Source organism: Camelus bactrianus, chromosome 14 (assembly GCF_048773025.1).
Source record: "Camelus bactrianus isolate YW-2024 breed Bactrian camel chromosome 14, ASM4877302v1, whole genome shotgun sequence".
Taxonomy (NCBI): Eukaryota; Metazoa; Chordata; class Mammalia; order Artiodactyla; family Camelidae; genus Camelus; species Camelus bactrianus.
The window spans coordinates 1320730-1335216 of record NC_133552.1 but is presented as its reverse complement, the minus strand read 5'-3'; the positions used below and the strand labels follow the sequence as shown (position 1 = coordinate 1335216).

Sequence of the window (14487 nt, the reverse complement as noted above, 5' to 3'; positions counted from 1 at the left end):
AAGGGAAAGAGACGAGGAGAGCTGCCAAAACAGTCGTCATCCCAGTGACTGTGGGTGTACCCAAAGCTGCTCCGCCCTGGGAAGCAACATCTGAGGCTTAGCATCAGGAGCAGGGGTAATAGTCTTAAGTAAAACAATTTAGCCAGACACTGAACAAATAAAAAAGCAAATAGCAAGCCCTGTGGTGAGGAGGGTACAAGTACCCAGAGTTGCTTCTTACATTATCTACAATGTTCAGTATCCAAAAACAAAGAAACAGGAAAGTATGACCCCACTGGACAAAAATAGTCAACAGAAACTGTTTGTGATTGCAACCAGATATCAGAATCAGAAAAAGACTTCAAAATAGCAATTATAAATATATTCAAAGAACTAAAGTAAACCACTATTAAAGAATTAAAAGAAAGTGTGACGACAGTGTCACACCAAATAAAGAATACCAACTAAGACGTAGAAATTATTTTAAAACAACCAAATAGAAATTCTGGAATTGAAGGTTACCATAACTGGAATGAAAATTTCACTAGAGGGGCCCAGCAGTAGATTTGAACTGGCAGAAGAAAACATTAGTGAATGTAAAGACAGACTGATAGAGATTATTCAGTCTAAAGAACAGAAGAAAAAGAATGAAGAAAAATGTGAAATCTCAGAAAAATGTGGGACACCAGTAAGTACACATCAATATATGCATAATGGGAGTATTAGAAGGTGAGGAGGCAAGGGAACAGAAAAATGTTTGAAGAAATAATATCTGAAAATGTCCCAAATGTATTGAAAAACACTAACTTATACATCCAGGAAGATGAGCAAACTCCAAGTAGGCTAAACACGAGGAGATCCACTAACAGACATGTCCTAATAAAAATACTGACACTCAAGGAGAAGGTGAAAATCTTAAAAGCAGCAAAATAGAGAGAGAAAAAAAAGACTTGTCACCTACTACAGGGCTTATGATAAGATAACAGCTGACTCAGCAGGAACAGTGGCAGCCAGGAGGCAGTGGGATAACATTCTTAGGCTGCTCAGAAAGAAAGCCTGTCAGCCAAGAATTTTATATTCAGTAAAGCTATCTTTCAGAAATGAAGGTGAAATGGACTTCCCCAGATAAACAAAAACTAAGATAATTTGTTGCTAGTAGACCTGTCTTACAAGGAACACAAAAGGAAGCTTTTCAAGGAAAACAAATGACTCCAGACAGTAAATGGAATTCACACAGAGAACACTGGTAAAGGTAATTACATATCTTTAAAGGGTTATATAAAGGCATATATTTTTCCTTTTAACTGATCTTTAAAATAATTACATGTATATAAATATATATATATCACCCTTTATAATGTTAAGATCTTTTCTATTCCGAGTTTATTGGGTGTTTTTACCATGAAAGGGTGTTAGATTTTGTCAGATGCTTCTTTTGCATCCATTTAGATGATCATGTGGGTTTTTTCTTTCATTCTGTTCATGTGGTATATTGCAATGATTAATTTCCATATCTTGAACCACCCTTGCATTCCAGTGATAAATCCCATTTAGTCATGATGTATGTTTTTAGTGGGCTATTGAATTCTGTTGGCTAGGTTTTGTTTTTGTTTTTGTTTTTTGAGAATTTTTTCACCAGTATTAATAAGATAGTGGCCTATAGTAGTTTTCTTTTCTTACAATATTTATGTCTAGCTTTGGTATCAGTAATGAGGGTCTCTTAGAGTGAGTTCACACATTTACCTCCTCTTCAATTTTTGGAAGAGTTTGAGGAGGATCAGTGTTAATTCTTTAATGTTTGCTAGAATTCACTAGTGAGGCCTTTGGTCCTGGGCTTATCTTTGTTGGGAAGTGGTTTTTTTTTAACATTTTTTTTTATTGAGTTATAGTCATTTTACAATGTTGTGTCAAATTTCAGTGTAGAGCACAATTTTTCAGTTATACATGGACATACATACATTCATTGTCACTTTTTTTTTTTTGCTGTGAGCTACCACAAGATTTTGTATATATTTCCCTGTGCTATACAGTATAATCTTGTTTATCTTTTCTACAGTTTGAAATCCCAGTCTGTCCCTTCCCACCCCCCGCCCTCTTGGCAGCCACAAGTTTATATTCTATGTCTATGAGTCTGTTTCTGTTTTGTATTTATGGGTTTTTTTTCTTTTTTTTTTTAGATTCCACATATGAGCAATCTCATATGGTATTTTTCTTTCTCTTTCTGGCTTACTTCACTTAGAATGACATTCTCCAGGAACATCCATGTTGCAAATGGCGTTATGTTGTCAGTTTTTATGGCTGAATAGTATTCCATTGTATAAACATACCACATCTTCTCTATCCAGTCATCTGCTGACGGACATTTAGGCTGTCTCCATGTCTTGGCTATTGTAAATAGTGCTACTATGAACATTGGGGTGCAGGTGTCATCCTGAAGTAGGGTTCCTTCTGGATATATACCCAGGAGCGGGATTCCTGGGTCATAGATAAGTTTATTCCTAGTCTTTTGAGGAATCTCCATATTGTTTTCCACAGTGGCTGCAACAAACTGCATTCCCACCAGTAGTGTAGGAGGGTTCCCTTTTCTCCACAGCCTCTCCAGCATTTGTCATTTGTGGACTTTTGAATGATGGCCATTCTGGCTGGTGTGAGGTGATGCCTCATTGTAGTTTTGATTTGCATTTCTCTGATAATTAGTGATATTGCACATTTTTCATGTGCCTATTGATCATTTGTATTTCTTCCTTGGAGAATTGCTTGTTTAGGTCTGCTACCCAATTTTGGATTGGGTTGTTTGTTTTTTCTTATTATATCATATGAGCTGCTTATTATTCTGGAGATCAAGCCTTTGTTGGTTTCATCGTTTGCAAAAATTTCCTCTCATTCCGTAGGTTGTCGTTTTGTTTTACTTACGGTTTCCTTTGCTGTGCAGAAGTGCTGGGAAGGTTTTGATTACCAGTTCACCTCCGTTCTTGTTTGGGTATATTCACATTTTCTGTTTCTTCTTGAATTCGTTTGCTAGTTCCCACTTCTTTGTCCGTTTGAGGTAGGTTATCCAACTTGTTGGCATACATTGTGTGTACTATTCTCTCAGGATCCTTCTTATTTCTGCAGGATCACTTGTAATGTCCCCATATTCATTTCTGATTTTAGTAATTTAACTTAAGGCTTCTCTCCTTTTTATAGTCAAGCTAGGTAAAGTTTTCCAATTTTGTTGATCTTTTCCGAGAACCAACTTTTGATTTCACTGATATTCTCTGTTGTTATTCCTCTCTCTCTTGTTTATCTCAACTCCAGTCTTTGCTCTCTCTCCCGTATGCTCGCTTTCACTGCAGTCAGCCCTTCCACTGCCTCTCCAGTGTGTACAGTCAAGCTGCTGATTTGCGATCTTTCTTCTTTTTCAATGTGCACTTTCGCAGCAGTAAGTTTCCCTGTTGGTGGTGCTTCTACTACGCACCGTAAGCTTCAGTATGTTGGGATTTCATTTCTTTTCTTCTCAAGGTATTTTCTAATTTCCTTTGTGATTTCTTCTTTGGTCCGTTGGTTATTTAAGAGTATGTTATTTAATGTCCACATGTTTGTGAATACTTTAGTTTTCCTTTTGCTCGTTTATAGTTTCATCCCACTAATAGCAGAAAAAATATTTTGTATGATTTCGGTGTTTAATTTTATTAAGGTTTGGGGTTTCGTTTGGGGGGGGTGTTTTTGTTTTTTAACTGTCACATAGTCTGTCCTGGAATGTTCCATGTACACTTGAGAAGAATGTGCATCCTGCTGTTCTCGGGAGAAGAGTTCTGCATGTTTGCTGGTCTCACTGGTTTGCGGTGTTGCTCACACTCTCTAGTTCCTTCCTTATCCTCTGTGTGGCGGTTCTGTCCTTTGTTGAAAATGGAGTATTGAAGTCTGTTCCTGTAGAACTGGGTTTTTTCCCTTCAGTTCTGTCAGTTAGGCAAGTTTTAAAAAATTATGTAGAGGGTAAGATCATCTCTCTTCCCCTGATTATATATGTGTATAAATAAAATACAGTCTGCAAGGATATTGGCCAAATTGTTAGTAATTCACTGTTTTGGAAATCCTGGCTTTTATATTTCCCTTTTGTTCTGATGGTTTTCTAATTCATCTGAAACAAACATTTATTATTTGTATAAAAAAGAAAAAGTAAAAATACTTCTTAAAGAAATCTGCATTTTCAAGGTGAGTGAAACAGGAAGAACCCGTTACAGAGATTTTTAAAATAAAATAAGACCATTGACCGAGGGTGAGAGAGCAGTGTTGTGGGAGTCGGGAAGTGTTTGGTCAGTCGTGTAGGTGTCCAGAAAGGTCCGGTAGGGTGGTAACTGGGGAGAGAATGTGGATTTGGTCATCAGCGCGGGTCACTAGGACCTTTGGCAGATCAGTGTCAAGAGAGTGGTGGGCAGGTAAAGAGAGAATTAGAAAGAAATGCAAATGGCAGGTATAGATTGTTTTTCCTAAAACTTTTTTTTCTAAAAGGTGCAAAACGGAGAGGAGGATGTTATGAAGGAAAACAAAGGGTAATGAAAGCATTTTTTAGAAAGACTTCATAGCCAAACAATTCTTGATATCAGAAATGTCTGTGCTGTGTCCTACAGTGAAATTTACTCTAATTTTTTCATTTTAGGGTTTCAAGTGGAGGTTGTAAAAACTCAGCACTCTCAAAATACTAATGTCTCATATACTTATAAATAATGTGTGTTAGTGACTGTTTTCTCTTTACCTAACTTGGTGATTCACTCCTCTGACTTTCTCTCATTAGACATGTGTATTTTCTTCCTCGTGTGACATCAGCTATTCACTCTTGTGCTCAGCATCATCAAAGAATTTCCCCCATTTTATGTTCTTTCAGTCGAATCTAAGTTTTGCTTTGCTCTGCCTTGTTGTAGCCATAGGCCCAAGCTGTTCTAATGAAGTTCAGAATTTACATGGCTTTTTCTCTGTTTCATTGTTGTTGTTTTTATGCAGCTCTTGAGTCGACCAATTTAGATTCTTATAATGTTTCCACTGTATTATTCATTGGAATGCAATTAAACTCTATCAGAAAGCATTTAGCGAAATCAAGACTTGAGTAATTCTGAAGGCTGAATAATACGTCCTTTATGCATATGATGTACTTCACCTTCATTTGTCATCGTGGGCAGGAGGAAGAAGAATGTTGGTTGCATTCCTGCGGATCATGATGAACAGCAAAACAGGGGAAGACAGAGCCAGCGCAGTGACCCGTGATCTTCATGTATAAACAGAAAGAGAGAAAACAGTCTGAGATTTATTAGCTCCTAAACTCACTTCTGCCTGGTATTTATCTTTCTGGACTTTTGCAGATAATGTACTTTATTAATAGTAATCGATGGGGCTTACTTAAACCATGTCCCCAGGCCTCTTTACGGCGTGCTGGCTGCCTGTTCGCCTTTGTTATCTGCCAGGTTTGGAGGAGAGCGGGGTCATCCTTGGGCTCCTACTGCACACGCCAAAAACCTCAAAAATGCACTCCTTTGAGAATTAGGTTATCTAGCCGAAACACCAATGTCCCTCATTCAAGTTCTTTTCCATTGAATTCCAAGTTTTGGTGCTAGTTTTTACTAAATTGCGTTAGCCTTACAGCTCCTTAGTTCTCAGCTGTAGTGACCTTCGTTCTCACCACTCACCTCCCGAGCCCGTCACCAGTTTGCAGCGTCCCACACTCTGGCAGCAGCCTGTCTCCCCACCTTTCCTGCTCCCTCTCACTCGGCGCACCTGTTCTTGACCTCGTGAGCCTCTGCTCTCAGGTATTCCGTTCTTCCCAGGCTCTCGACCCCCTGGACCTCCTGCGCTCCCTGTGGTGCATGGTTTGTCACTTTGTCACTCTTTCAGAATTGCTTTCCGATGTCGTTCCCCTTTGTCTTTTGGAACCTAGACTTCTGTGAGCTGTAGCTGTTGGAGCAGAGGGAAGGGCCGAGGGCTGGGGTGCTCGGCTGTTCCAAAGGTGAAAAGATTGTTTCCCTAAAGAAGTCTTTGTACCTACCTCTCTCTTTTTCAGTGAAAAACTTGGGGATGATTTTCCTAAAGCATTTGCGTCTTTGCTTTCTAGCTGACACCGTGTGACCAAGAGCTTTATGGAGTCGCTGCTGTAGGTTTTCTTCCAAAAGAGAGAACAAGGCTTAGGCTCAGTTACATCCCCGCTCTGATAAAACTTACATTTTAAATAAGTATCTTATTCTGTTTTATACTTTTTAAGTTGACTGTACAGCTAGTGCTTAGTGCCAGTTTATTGGTTGTGTTTGAAATGGGTTCTTTGCTATACCTTCCGTTTGGGGGAACCTGAGAGACAAGACCCTGCCTGAAATCATCCATTGTGATTTCAGGTTGTTCAGAATTTCCTATATTTTCAAGTTAATGCTTCAGATTTCTTATGTTTAAATACCAGTCTTTGACAAACATTCAAAGTGCTGGTGTGGATGTGCTGAAATCGGAACCCTCATAAATTTTTTGGTGGGAATGTGGGAATGTAAAATGGTACAAATACTGTGGAGAACACCTTGGTAGTTCCTCAAAACGATAAACAAAGAATTACCGTATGACCCAGCAGCTCCACTCCTAGGTGTAAAGCCAAGAGAAGCGAAAACACAGTCCCCACAAAAGCGTGCGCGTGGATGTTCATAGCAACATTATTCATAATGGCCAGAAAAACGTCCGCCAGTGGTGAGTGGATTAACAAGATATGGTATATTCACACAGTGGGATAGTCTCCAGCTATTTTTAAAGTGAAGTACAGACAGACCTCATTTCACTGCGCAGCACAGACACTGCGCTTTCTGCAAATGGACAGTTTGTTGCAACCCTGCATTGTCAGAGGAAGATTAGCATTTTTTAGCAGTGAAGTATTTTAGTTAAAGTATGTCCATTTGTAGACATGATGCTGTTGCAGACTTCATCAGTTACGGCATGGTATAAGAGTAAGTTTTATATGCCCTGGGAAACCAAAAACTTCCTGTGACGCGCTTTGCTTTGTTAAGATGGCGAATTTCCTCAAGTGAAAACAAAAGGGAGAGTGTTCCACGCGAGGGGTCGGTCAGCCAAGGTGCGCTGGCAGGGGACGGTTCCGAAAGCGGCTGCAGCAGCGCTTCTGGTCCCGTGCGCCCTTCCAGGCCTTCCTCTCTCCCCACCAAGAGGCCGAGCCGTGTCCGCTCCCCTCAGCTGAGGCGGGCGCACCCACGTGACAGCAGGCGCTTTCAAGGCTGGATCCTCAAAGGCCGCACGGACCTACAGCCATTTGCTGTGTCGTCGGAGCAGTGAAAGGTGCGAGGCCGCGCCTCTGAGGTCGGGAGGCAGGCGGGGCCGTCCGCTCTCGCCACGCGCGGCCCACACGGTGCCGGAAGCACTGGCCCGTGTGAAAGGCAAGGAAATGAAATGACACCTGCAGAGTTGAAAAGGAAAGCAGGGTCGTCTTTGTTCAGAGACGTGATTATCTGGTAGAAGACCCCCAAAGCGTCCAAGGCAACAGCTGCTGGAACTAGCAGGTGAGTTGTCAGGGTCGCGGGCGCAGCGCCTCTGCACGGAAGCCGTCGTCTGCCTGTGTGCTCGCGCCTCTGCTGCGTGCCCGCGGGCCGCACGCCGCCTCCGCGCTCAGGCAGAGGGCCGACCGCCAGCTGCGAGAGAAAGCCGGCCTTTCGCTGGTGGTTCCCTGGGCTGCGCGCGGCGCTCGGCCCCTCCCCTCGCCACGCTGGGGGAGACCCGGCCCCTCCCGCCTCGGGCCTGGCCGGTCCCGGGCGGTGGCCTCCCCGCCCTCCTGAGCTGAGCGCGCTCGGCCGGCCGCAGGCCCCAGCTTAACCCGGCTCGTACCTGGAGGAGCTTCCCTGCCCCCCCTCTTCCCGGTGTTTGCTTTCCTAGCTCCTGTCTGTCCCCCTTTATATCAGTTTTTAAACTGGAAATAAATAGTTTATGTAGATTGTTCTTAATATTTCACAATGCTTAAGGTCACAAAAAAGAAAGTCACTTTTTTTTTCTATTCAGAAATGATGTGAACGTATTTCCAGACCCTACTTAGCAAAGCTGACAAGGAGGCCAGTTCTAGCCATTTTAGGGGATAGCATTTGTCTTTCTCTAGAGGAAATACCAGAGGCTGTCTCTTGCTCTCACTATTAAATATTACAGCAGAAATAAAGCAGCCATACGCTTTGTTGAGGGAAAATAGCACCATGGAATTTGCCCTTTTTTCCTGCAGTCACCAGTTTCATTAGTGACATTAGGGAGCTTCGTTGCTCTGCTCATGTGCCGTTTTCTGCCTTGATTTCCAGAAGAGCTGTGACTGAATTCAAGCAAGTACTGGAATAATCAGCTTTTACACTAATTCTAATATTGATGCCAAGTTGTTCCATGTGTTCATGCGAAAGATATGAAATGATATAAATGTCTCCACTGTTAATTTTTATGTGTTGAAAGTCCACTTACCTCCAGCAAAATGAAATTGAATTAGATACCATTAGCAATGTTTGTGTAATTATGATTATCCAGTAACTTCATTTGGGCTACAGGCAAAGATTTATTTGACCTGGGACAACGCTTAATATGTATTAATGCAGTTTTACTTATTTTAAGTATTAAAATGGCTGTTTGCCTGTAACAAGATGTGCCTGTTCCCGATTTTTACTTCAGAATCCTCTGTAAACAGTGAAAAGCACGCAGTGGAATCTCCAGAATAGGTGGAGACCTTTTAAAACATTCTACTCCTGAGCCAAAATTCCTTCAAAGTGCTTGAAAATTTATGCCTTCCCTGCCAAGAAGAGCCACAGTGTATCTCCATCCTCATGCTCACACAACAAAGCACTACAGCCTCAACTCTGGATCTGCCTTTTTTGCTGTTAGTTTTTCCCCCATTCTGTTATTTTTATATATGAGAGCATAAATATAAATGAAAATTAGGTTTTTATGTTTGTGAAACTATTTGCAAATGATATGACTGATAACGGTTAATGTCCAAAATATATAAGCAGCTCATGCAACTCAGTATCAAGAAAACAAGCAACCCAATGAAAAAGTGGGCAGGAGACCTGGGTAGACGTGTTTCCAGAGAAGACGCACACAGACGGCCAGAGGTGCGTGAGAAGGCGTGCAGCCTCGCTGAGGGTCAGAGAAACGCGGCCAGAGTCACAGTGGGCTGTCGCGTCCCGCCCGGCAGCACGGCTGTCGTCAAAAAGTACACAGATAGCAGATGGTGGTGAGGATGTGGAGAAAAAGGAACCCTCATACATTGTTGGTGGGGATGTAGATTGATGCAGACGCTGGAAAACAGTATGGAGTACTCCAAAAAAAATAAAAATGGAACTACCACATGAGCCAGCAGTTCCATTCCTGAGTATTTATACAAAGAAAATAAAAACACTAATTTGAAAAGATGCACGCACGCAGCGTTCATAGCAACATTGTTTACAGTAACCAAGATGTGGAAGCAGCCTAAATGTCCATCAGCAGATGAAGGAATAAGGAAGATGTGGTTTATATGCCCACACACGATGGCATACTACTCAGCCAAAGAAAAGAAAGAAATGTTGCCGTTTGTAACAATATGGATGGACCCAGAGGGTGTTATGCTTAGTGAAGTGTAAGTGAAGACAGAAAGACAAATACTGTATGTTATCATTTATATGTGGAATCTAAAAAATAAACGAATGAATAAAACCAAAAAGGAACAGCCTCACAGATACAGAAAGCAAACTAGTGGTTACCTGTGGGGAGAGAGAAGGGGAAGGAGGGGAGGAGGTCCAAATGACTGTGTATGAAATAAATAAGCTACAGGGATGCGTTGTACAGCACAGGGAACACAGCCCATGTTTTACAGTAACCGAATGGAGCATAATCTGTAAAAGTTATTCAGCACCATCTTGTACACCCGAGACTAATATTACATTGTACATCAATTATACTTCAATTTTTAAAAAGTAGGGGGAAGACTGCCAAAAAATACACCCATGTATCTACATCTGTTCAGTGTGTCCTTGTGTTGTCGCTGTGGTCAGGTGGACAGGGTCGTGCTCCTCCGGCGGCAGAGCAGACTGGACTCTGGGCTGATTCTCTGGTCCCCTCCTGGAGCAGCCCGCAGACGAGGGGTACAAACAGGCCCGCCTGGGGAGAGGCGCCGAGACAGCCCCGAGCATTCTTCTCCTCGGGGAGAAGTCTGTGGACGCGGGAGGAAGGAAGTGAGAGAGACGGTGTTCTCCTAGTCGCTCTGCCTCATCCTTCTTTTTAACCTGAAAATGAATTTTACATCAGAGAATGTCCCGCAAACTTTTTATCAGCAAAGATACAACTTTTTATCATTTTCTAATTATCGATTCCATTTTGAAAGCCTTTCGCCAGACAGGCTCACTAAGCACATGGTTTCCCCATCTTTGATGATCACACGCACACACAGGTACCAAGCAGAACCTGGAATCCGCATGAAGTAAGCAGTATTAGCGTTCTGAGTTACCATCAGGAGCAGCCGACTGCCTCTGTGACCGTCGTGCTCGGTGCTCCCAGGGCTGACTGCGGTCCGCAGGATCCGCTGCTGCTCTGATGGAGCGCGGGGCGTCTGACGCCTGCTTTTCACCAGATTTTGAAAGATCTGCGAGAGAAAAGAAATCCTCCAGCGCCGCACCATGACCGGTGCCTGTCGCCGTCACAGGGCCTTGCTTGCTTGTGAAGTAGGGACCGTACTCTCCGAGCCACGAAGCCGCAGGGGTCTGAATGAGAGGACCTTCTGGGATCTTCTGATCTTTTACTCAGTTATTCATTGAATGAACGTTTCAGTACTCATCACCACACACATGGAGTCGGCCTCAGTAGTGTTTCAGATTGGTTCTGACGGGGTTCTGTGTCACATTGCCAGTTGTTGGTGATTTTATTGTTGCCTTTCATTCACATGGTATTGAATTTTGTTGGCTTAGCTGTTTGGCATCCAGACTTGTCCTGCACCTCTTCCTCACTCAGTTTCAGGTAGAAGGGTTTTTTTAAGCCCAAAGATTTTTGAAAGACCAGATCTAGCTCTGAAGCAGATAATAAGACCCCTTAAAAAATCTTATTTCTGAAAAATTGTTCATATTGACCGCAAGATGTTCCTGTGGGGTCATCAGTTACTACTTCCTAGAGTGCGACTCAGCTGCGTGTAAGGGTTAGTCTGTCTGTAAGAAACCGATGAGGCTAGCCCTAATTGTCTAAAAATAAAAGCATGTTTGGTCATGTATAATTTGTGACATAACTTTAAGAAAAGCAATATAACGCATGTGAATCATGATCAATTAATTTTTTAAGTTGATAGGAAATGCAAAGATAGGTAAAATACAGCTTTCTGAAGTTTATCAGCATTCTGTTACTACGTATTCCTATACACACATTCACACAGACACTTAGATGTGTAAATTAAACGGTAGCTTTTATCTGTTTGATGATCTCATGTTGTAATAGCACCTGACATTAGAATCTGGGGTTACTTGTCATTGGATAGCACGTAATAGTTTATCAGTGACGAATAATTATCCCAAAATAGTAACTCTGAAGCTTATAAACATGGTCATAGATGCTTCTAAAAATTATACAGTCATATTCACAACTAGTGTTTGATTAATAATGCAAAACTAAAATCTTGGGGATGTATTAACAATAAATAATAGAATTTGTCCCTCGTAGGTCTATAGGCCAAGTTTAAGCACCCCAAACTGCAGAAAACGCCCATTTTAAAGTATCCTTTTTTTTTTTAACTTGTCACCTGAATTTTCTTAGAACATGTAATTATACCGAAGGAACTTTATGGATAAGATAATTTTGAAAGCAAGAAGGGAAGTTTGTGATGCGCATGGCTTACATAAGAAACAAAATAAACAAAGTATTTTCCAGTGTTGTTCTGAATGTGTAAAATGGCTTGAGGCTATCTTCAGAGTAAGTCTCAGCAAAAGAAGCAGGTGATTGCTTTAGAATTACAGTGGATAAAAGGAAACGTCAGCATAAAGAAGATGTCCGGAAGCCTGACAGAACTTTAACCTCCGTTACCCAGAGGGAAACTCTTAGAAGCAACATGGCTTTAGAATGAACAGGCCTGCTGGCTAGCCTTTTAAATCTGACTGGAGAGCTGAAAGCTCAAGGACTTCTCAGAGTTCTAAAAAGGTAGCTTTCTAAAGCTTGAATTTGCATTTCTTTTAATCAATGAAATCAAAAAGAGACAGACTTTAATAATCATGTGAAGGAAGAAATTATGTTTGGCGCAAATTTATTTATCTTAGCTGAGATGAGTCAAAGATGATTCTAAGGCTTCATATGTCTGGAAGGGAGTTGTGGAACTGAAAATAGGCCGTAGATCAACTACCCTGTGTGTGTATGTGTGTGTGTGGGTGGGTGTGTGTGTGGGTCTGTGTGTGTGTTGGTGGGTGTGTGTGGGTCTGTGGGGGGGGGTGTGGGTGGGTGTGTGGGTCTGTGGGGGGGGTGGATCTGTGGGGGGGGGTGGGTGTGGACTTAGAATTCTCTGGCTCATAACTTTCGTTTACAGATATTAGCTAAATTTGCCAAACTTCTATTTCTCATAAACATCTAGTTGTTTGCCCTCTTCGTCTTTTAAGTGATTTTCTTTCTTGCTGGGCATTGGGTTTTACCAGTGCTGGGTGCTGAGTGACGTTCCTCCTTTGCTGCAGGTAAAACTTCAGTCAAGAAGCTGACAGACAAGGTAAGGGATGAGGGGTCTGCTTTTCTTTCCTTCTTGTTAAGGTAGAAAACAAGCTTCCATAAGTTAAATTGAAAGGTGATAATATGTGTATTCAAAGGACATCGAGGACGTCCTGGCGGGAATCAGAAGAGCTAGTTGTGGGTCAACGTTTTTCAGAGACCTTGGCGATAAAGGTAATTTTGATTTCATGTTAAATTTCTGCTTGTGTTTTCTTTAACCAAAATATTACTATTAAGGAATTAGGTTATGAGGTTTGCAACTGCGTGTTGGAGAGTCTACACAGAGAATGTTGTGATGCTGTGTTGCTTACGAGGTGTTTTAAAACATAATAAAATGCTCACTATGTTGCAAGTACCCTTCTCAAACCCTTTGAACAATTACAGATAAATTATTTAAACACTGATTTTAATTAAAGCCTGAAGACAAGGAGTGAGGTGGGGCATCTAAGGTAAGACGAGAAAGCCTCAGACACAGTGCGCAGGAGCACCAGCACCTGCGGGAGCAGGGCGGAAGGGGTGCCCCTGAGAGAGTCCCAGCAGAGGAGAGGGGAGCGGGCCCAGCGGCCCGAGGGGCCCCGGGGAGGGAGGGAGGGAGCTGCCAAGGAAACCAGGGGTCGCGTCAGCCGACTGAGGCACGCTCATTAGATGAGAAGCAGAGCTTTAGACATGTCGGCAAGAGCAGGCGTAGTGAGGGGCGGGTTCTGAAGCCAAACTGCAGAACGTGGGAGGGAGCGGGGACACCAGGAGATGCCGCAGGGCAGGGGAGGGGGACCAAGAGGGCCTAGAGGGCAGTCTTGGGGGCAGGGCAGGAGGCCGGGGGACATTGGTTTATGGTAGAGAAGGGACCTGGGCTATCCCTTGGCCTGGGAGAGAGAGGTGGAAACACCAGAGAGCAGGACAGAGTTCCGGGAAACGTGCGAGAGAGGGCTGTCCCCGGAGCACAGGTGGACGGCGTGTCCTCAGGTGGAGAGCACTTGCCTGGTACCCGCAGGGAAGGATGAGCACGTGGGTGTCCAGTGCCCCTGCTGGCAGAGTTAGTGGTAAGAAGCTGAGGCGGGTTGGGAGGGTCACTTTGATTTTCTTTACAAAGTAGGAGGGTGGAGAAGGAGAAGGCCTGAAGGCAGCTTCTGTGGTCAGTAACAAGAGCTGACAGGGGAACATGGGAAGGTTTCTGGGAAGCCTTGAGGGGCCAGAAGACAGTGTAGGTCACGAAAGAGCCGTCAGCCCGTCGGTGCAGCTATGCGATGGTTCTCCACGGCCTCTAGTGGGAACAGGAATGCCGTTCGGCTGTATAGGGTTAGGGTTCTGCAGGACACACGGATGGAAGAATGGTTGTGGGAGTTAAGAATGTTGAGAGCAACATTTTTACTTAAAAGTGTAAGAAGTTTTAAGTAACGAGCCTTGGCATCTAAGCAAGATCATAGAAAAGAAAGTAAAACAGGAAGAGAGATGAAAAGAAGAAAGCGAGAAGGAGGGAGAGGGGGGCTGGGAACAGGTGAGCTGTGAACCCACGAGCGAGCAGGAGACCCTGTGAGGTCGAGAGCAGGGCGTCTGCCCTGATGAGGTCACAGGTGAAGCAGCTCCAGGTTCTTTCCGGTTCAGGGTATGGCTGTGGATTAGATGGCTGGAGCACTGACGTCATGTGTGTGACCACAGGGCTAAGGGACAGTGTCGTCCTGTGTGCTGAAATCGCCTGGGACGATGATGTTGAGGTGAGAGAAAGGCAGTGAAGCAGGGGCCGGTCTTTGGGACTGAAAGCTACAGCGCGGGCGGCGTGGTCGAGGACCAACCACAGAGGAAGCAGGAGGCGGCCTGGCTCGGTGGTGT

General features: G+C 43.4%; 1 protein-coding gene across 5 annotated transcripts in view; it reads left to right on the top strand.

Moving 5' to 3' along the window:
• Window positions 1-14487, top strand: part of MICU2 (mitochondrial calcium uptake 2) — a 70716-nt gene that overhangs the window by 24878 nt on the left and 31351 nt on the right. For 4 of the 5 annotated variants that reach the window (XM_074377911.1, XM_074377909.1, XM_074377910.1 and 1 more), the window contains exons 3-4: window positions 12630-12661; window positions 12759-12834. The exons of the other annotated variant lie outside the window; for it this stretch is intronic. In XM_074377911.1, the coding sequence (XP_074234012.1) occupies window positions 12630-12661; window positions 12759-12834 (108 nt within the window). The remainder of the gene's footprint in view (window positions 1-12629; window positions 12662-12758; window positions 12835-14487) is intronic. 5 annotated transcript variants of the gene reach the window in all.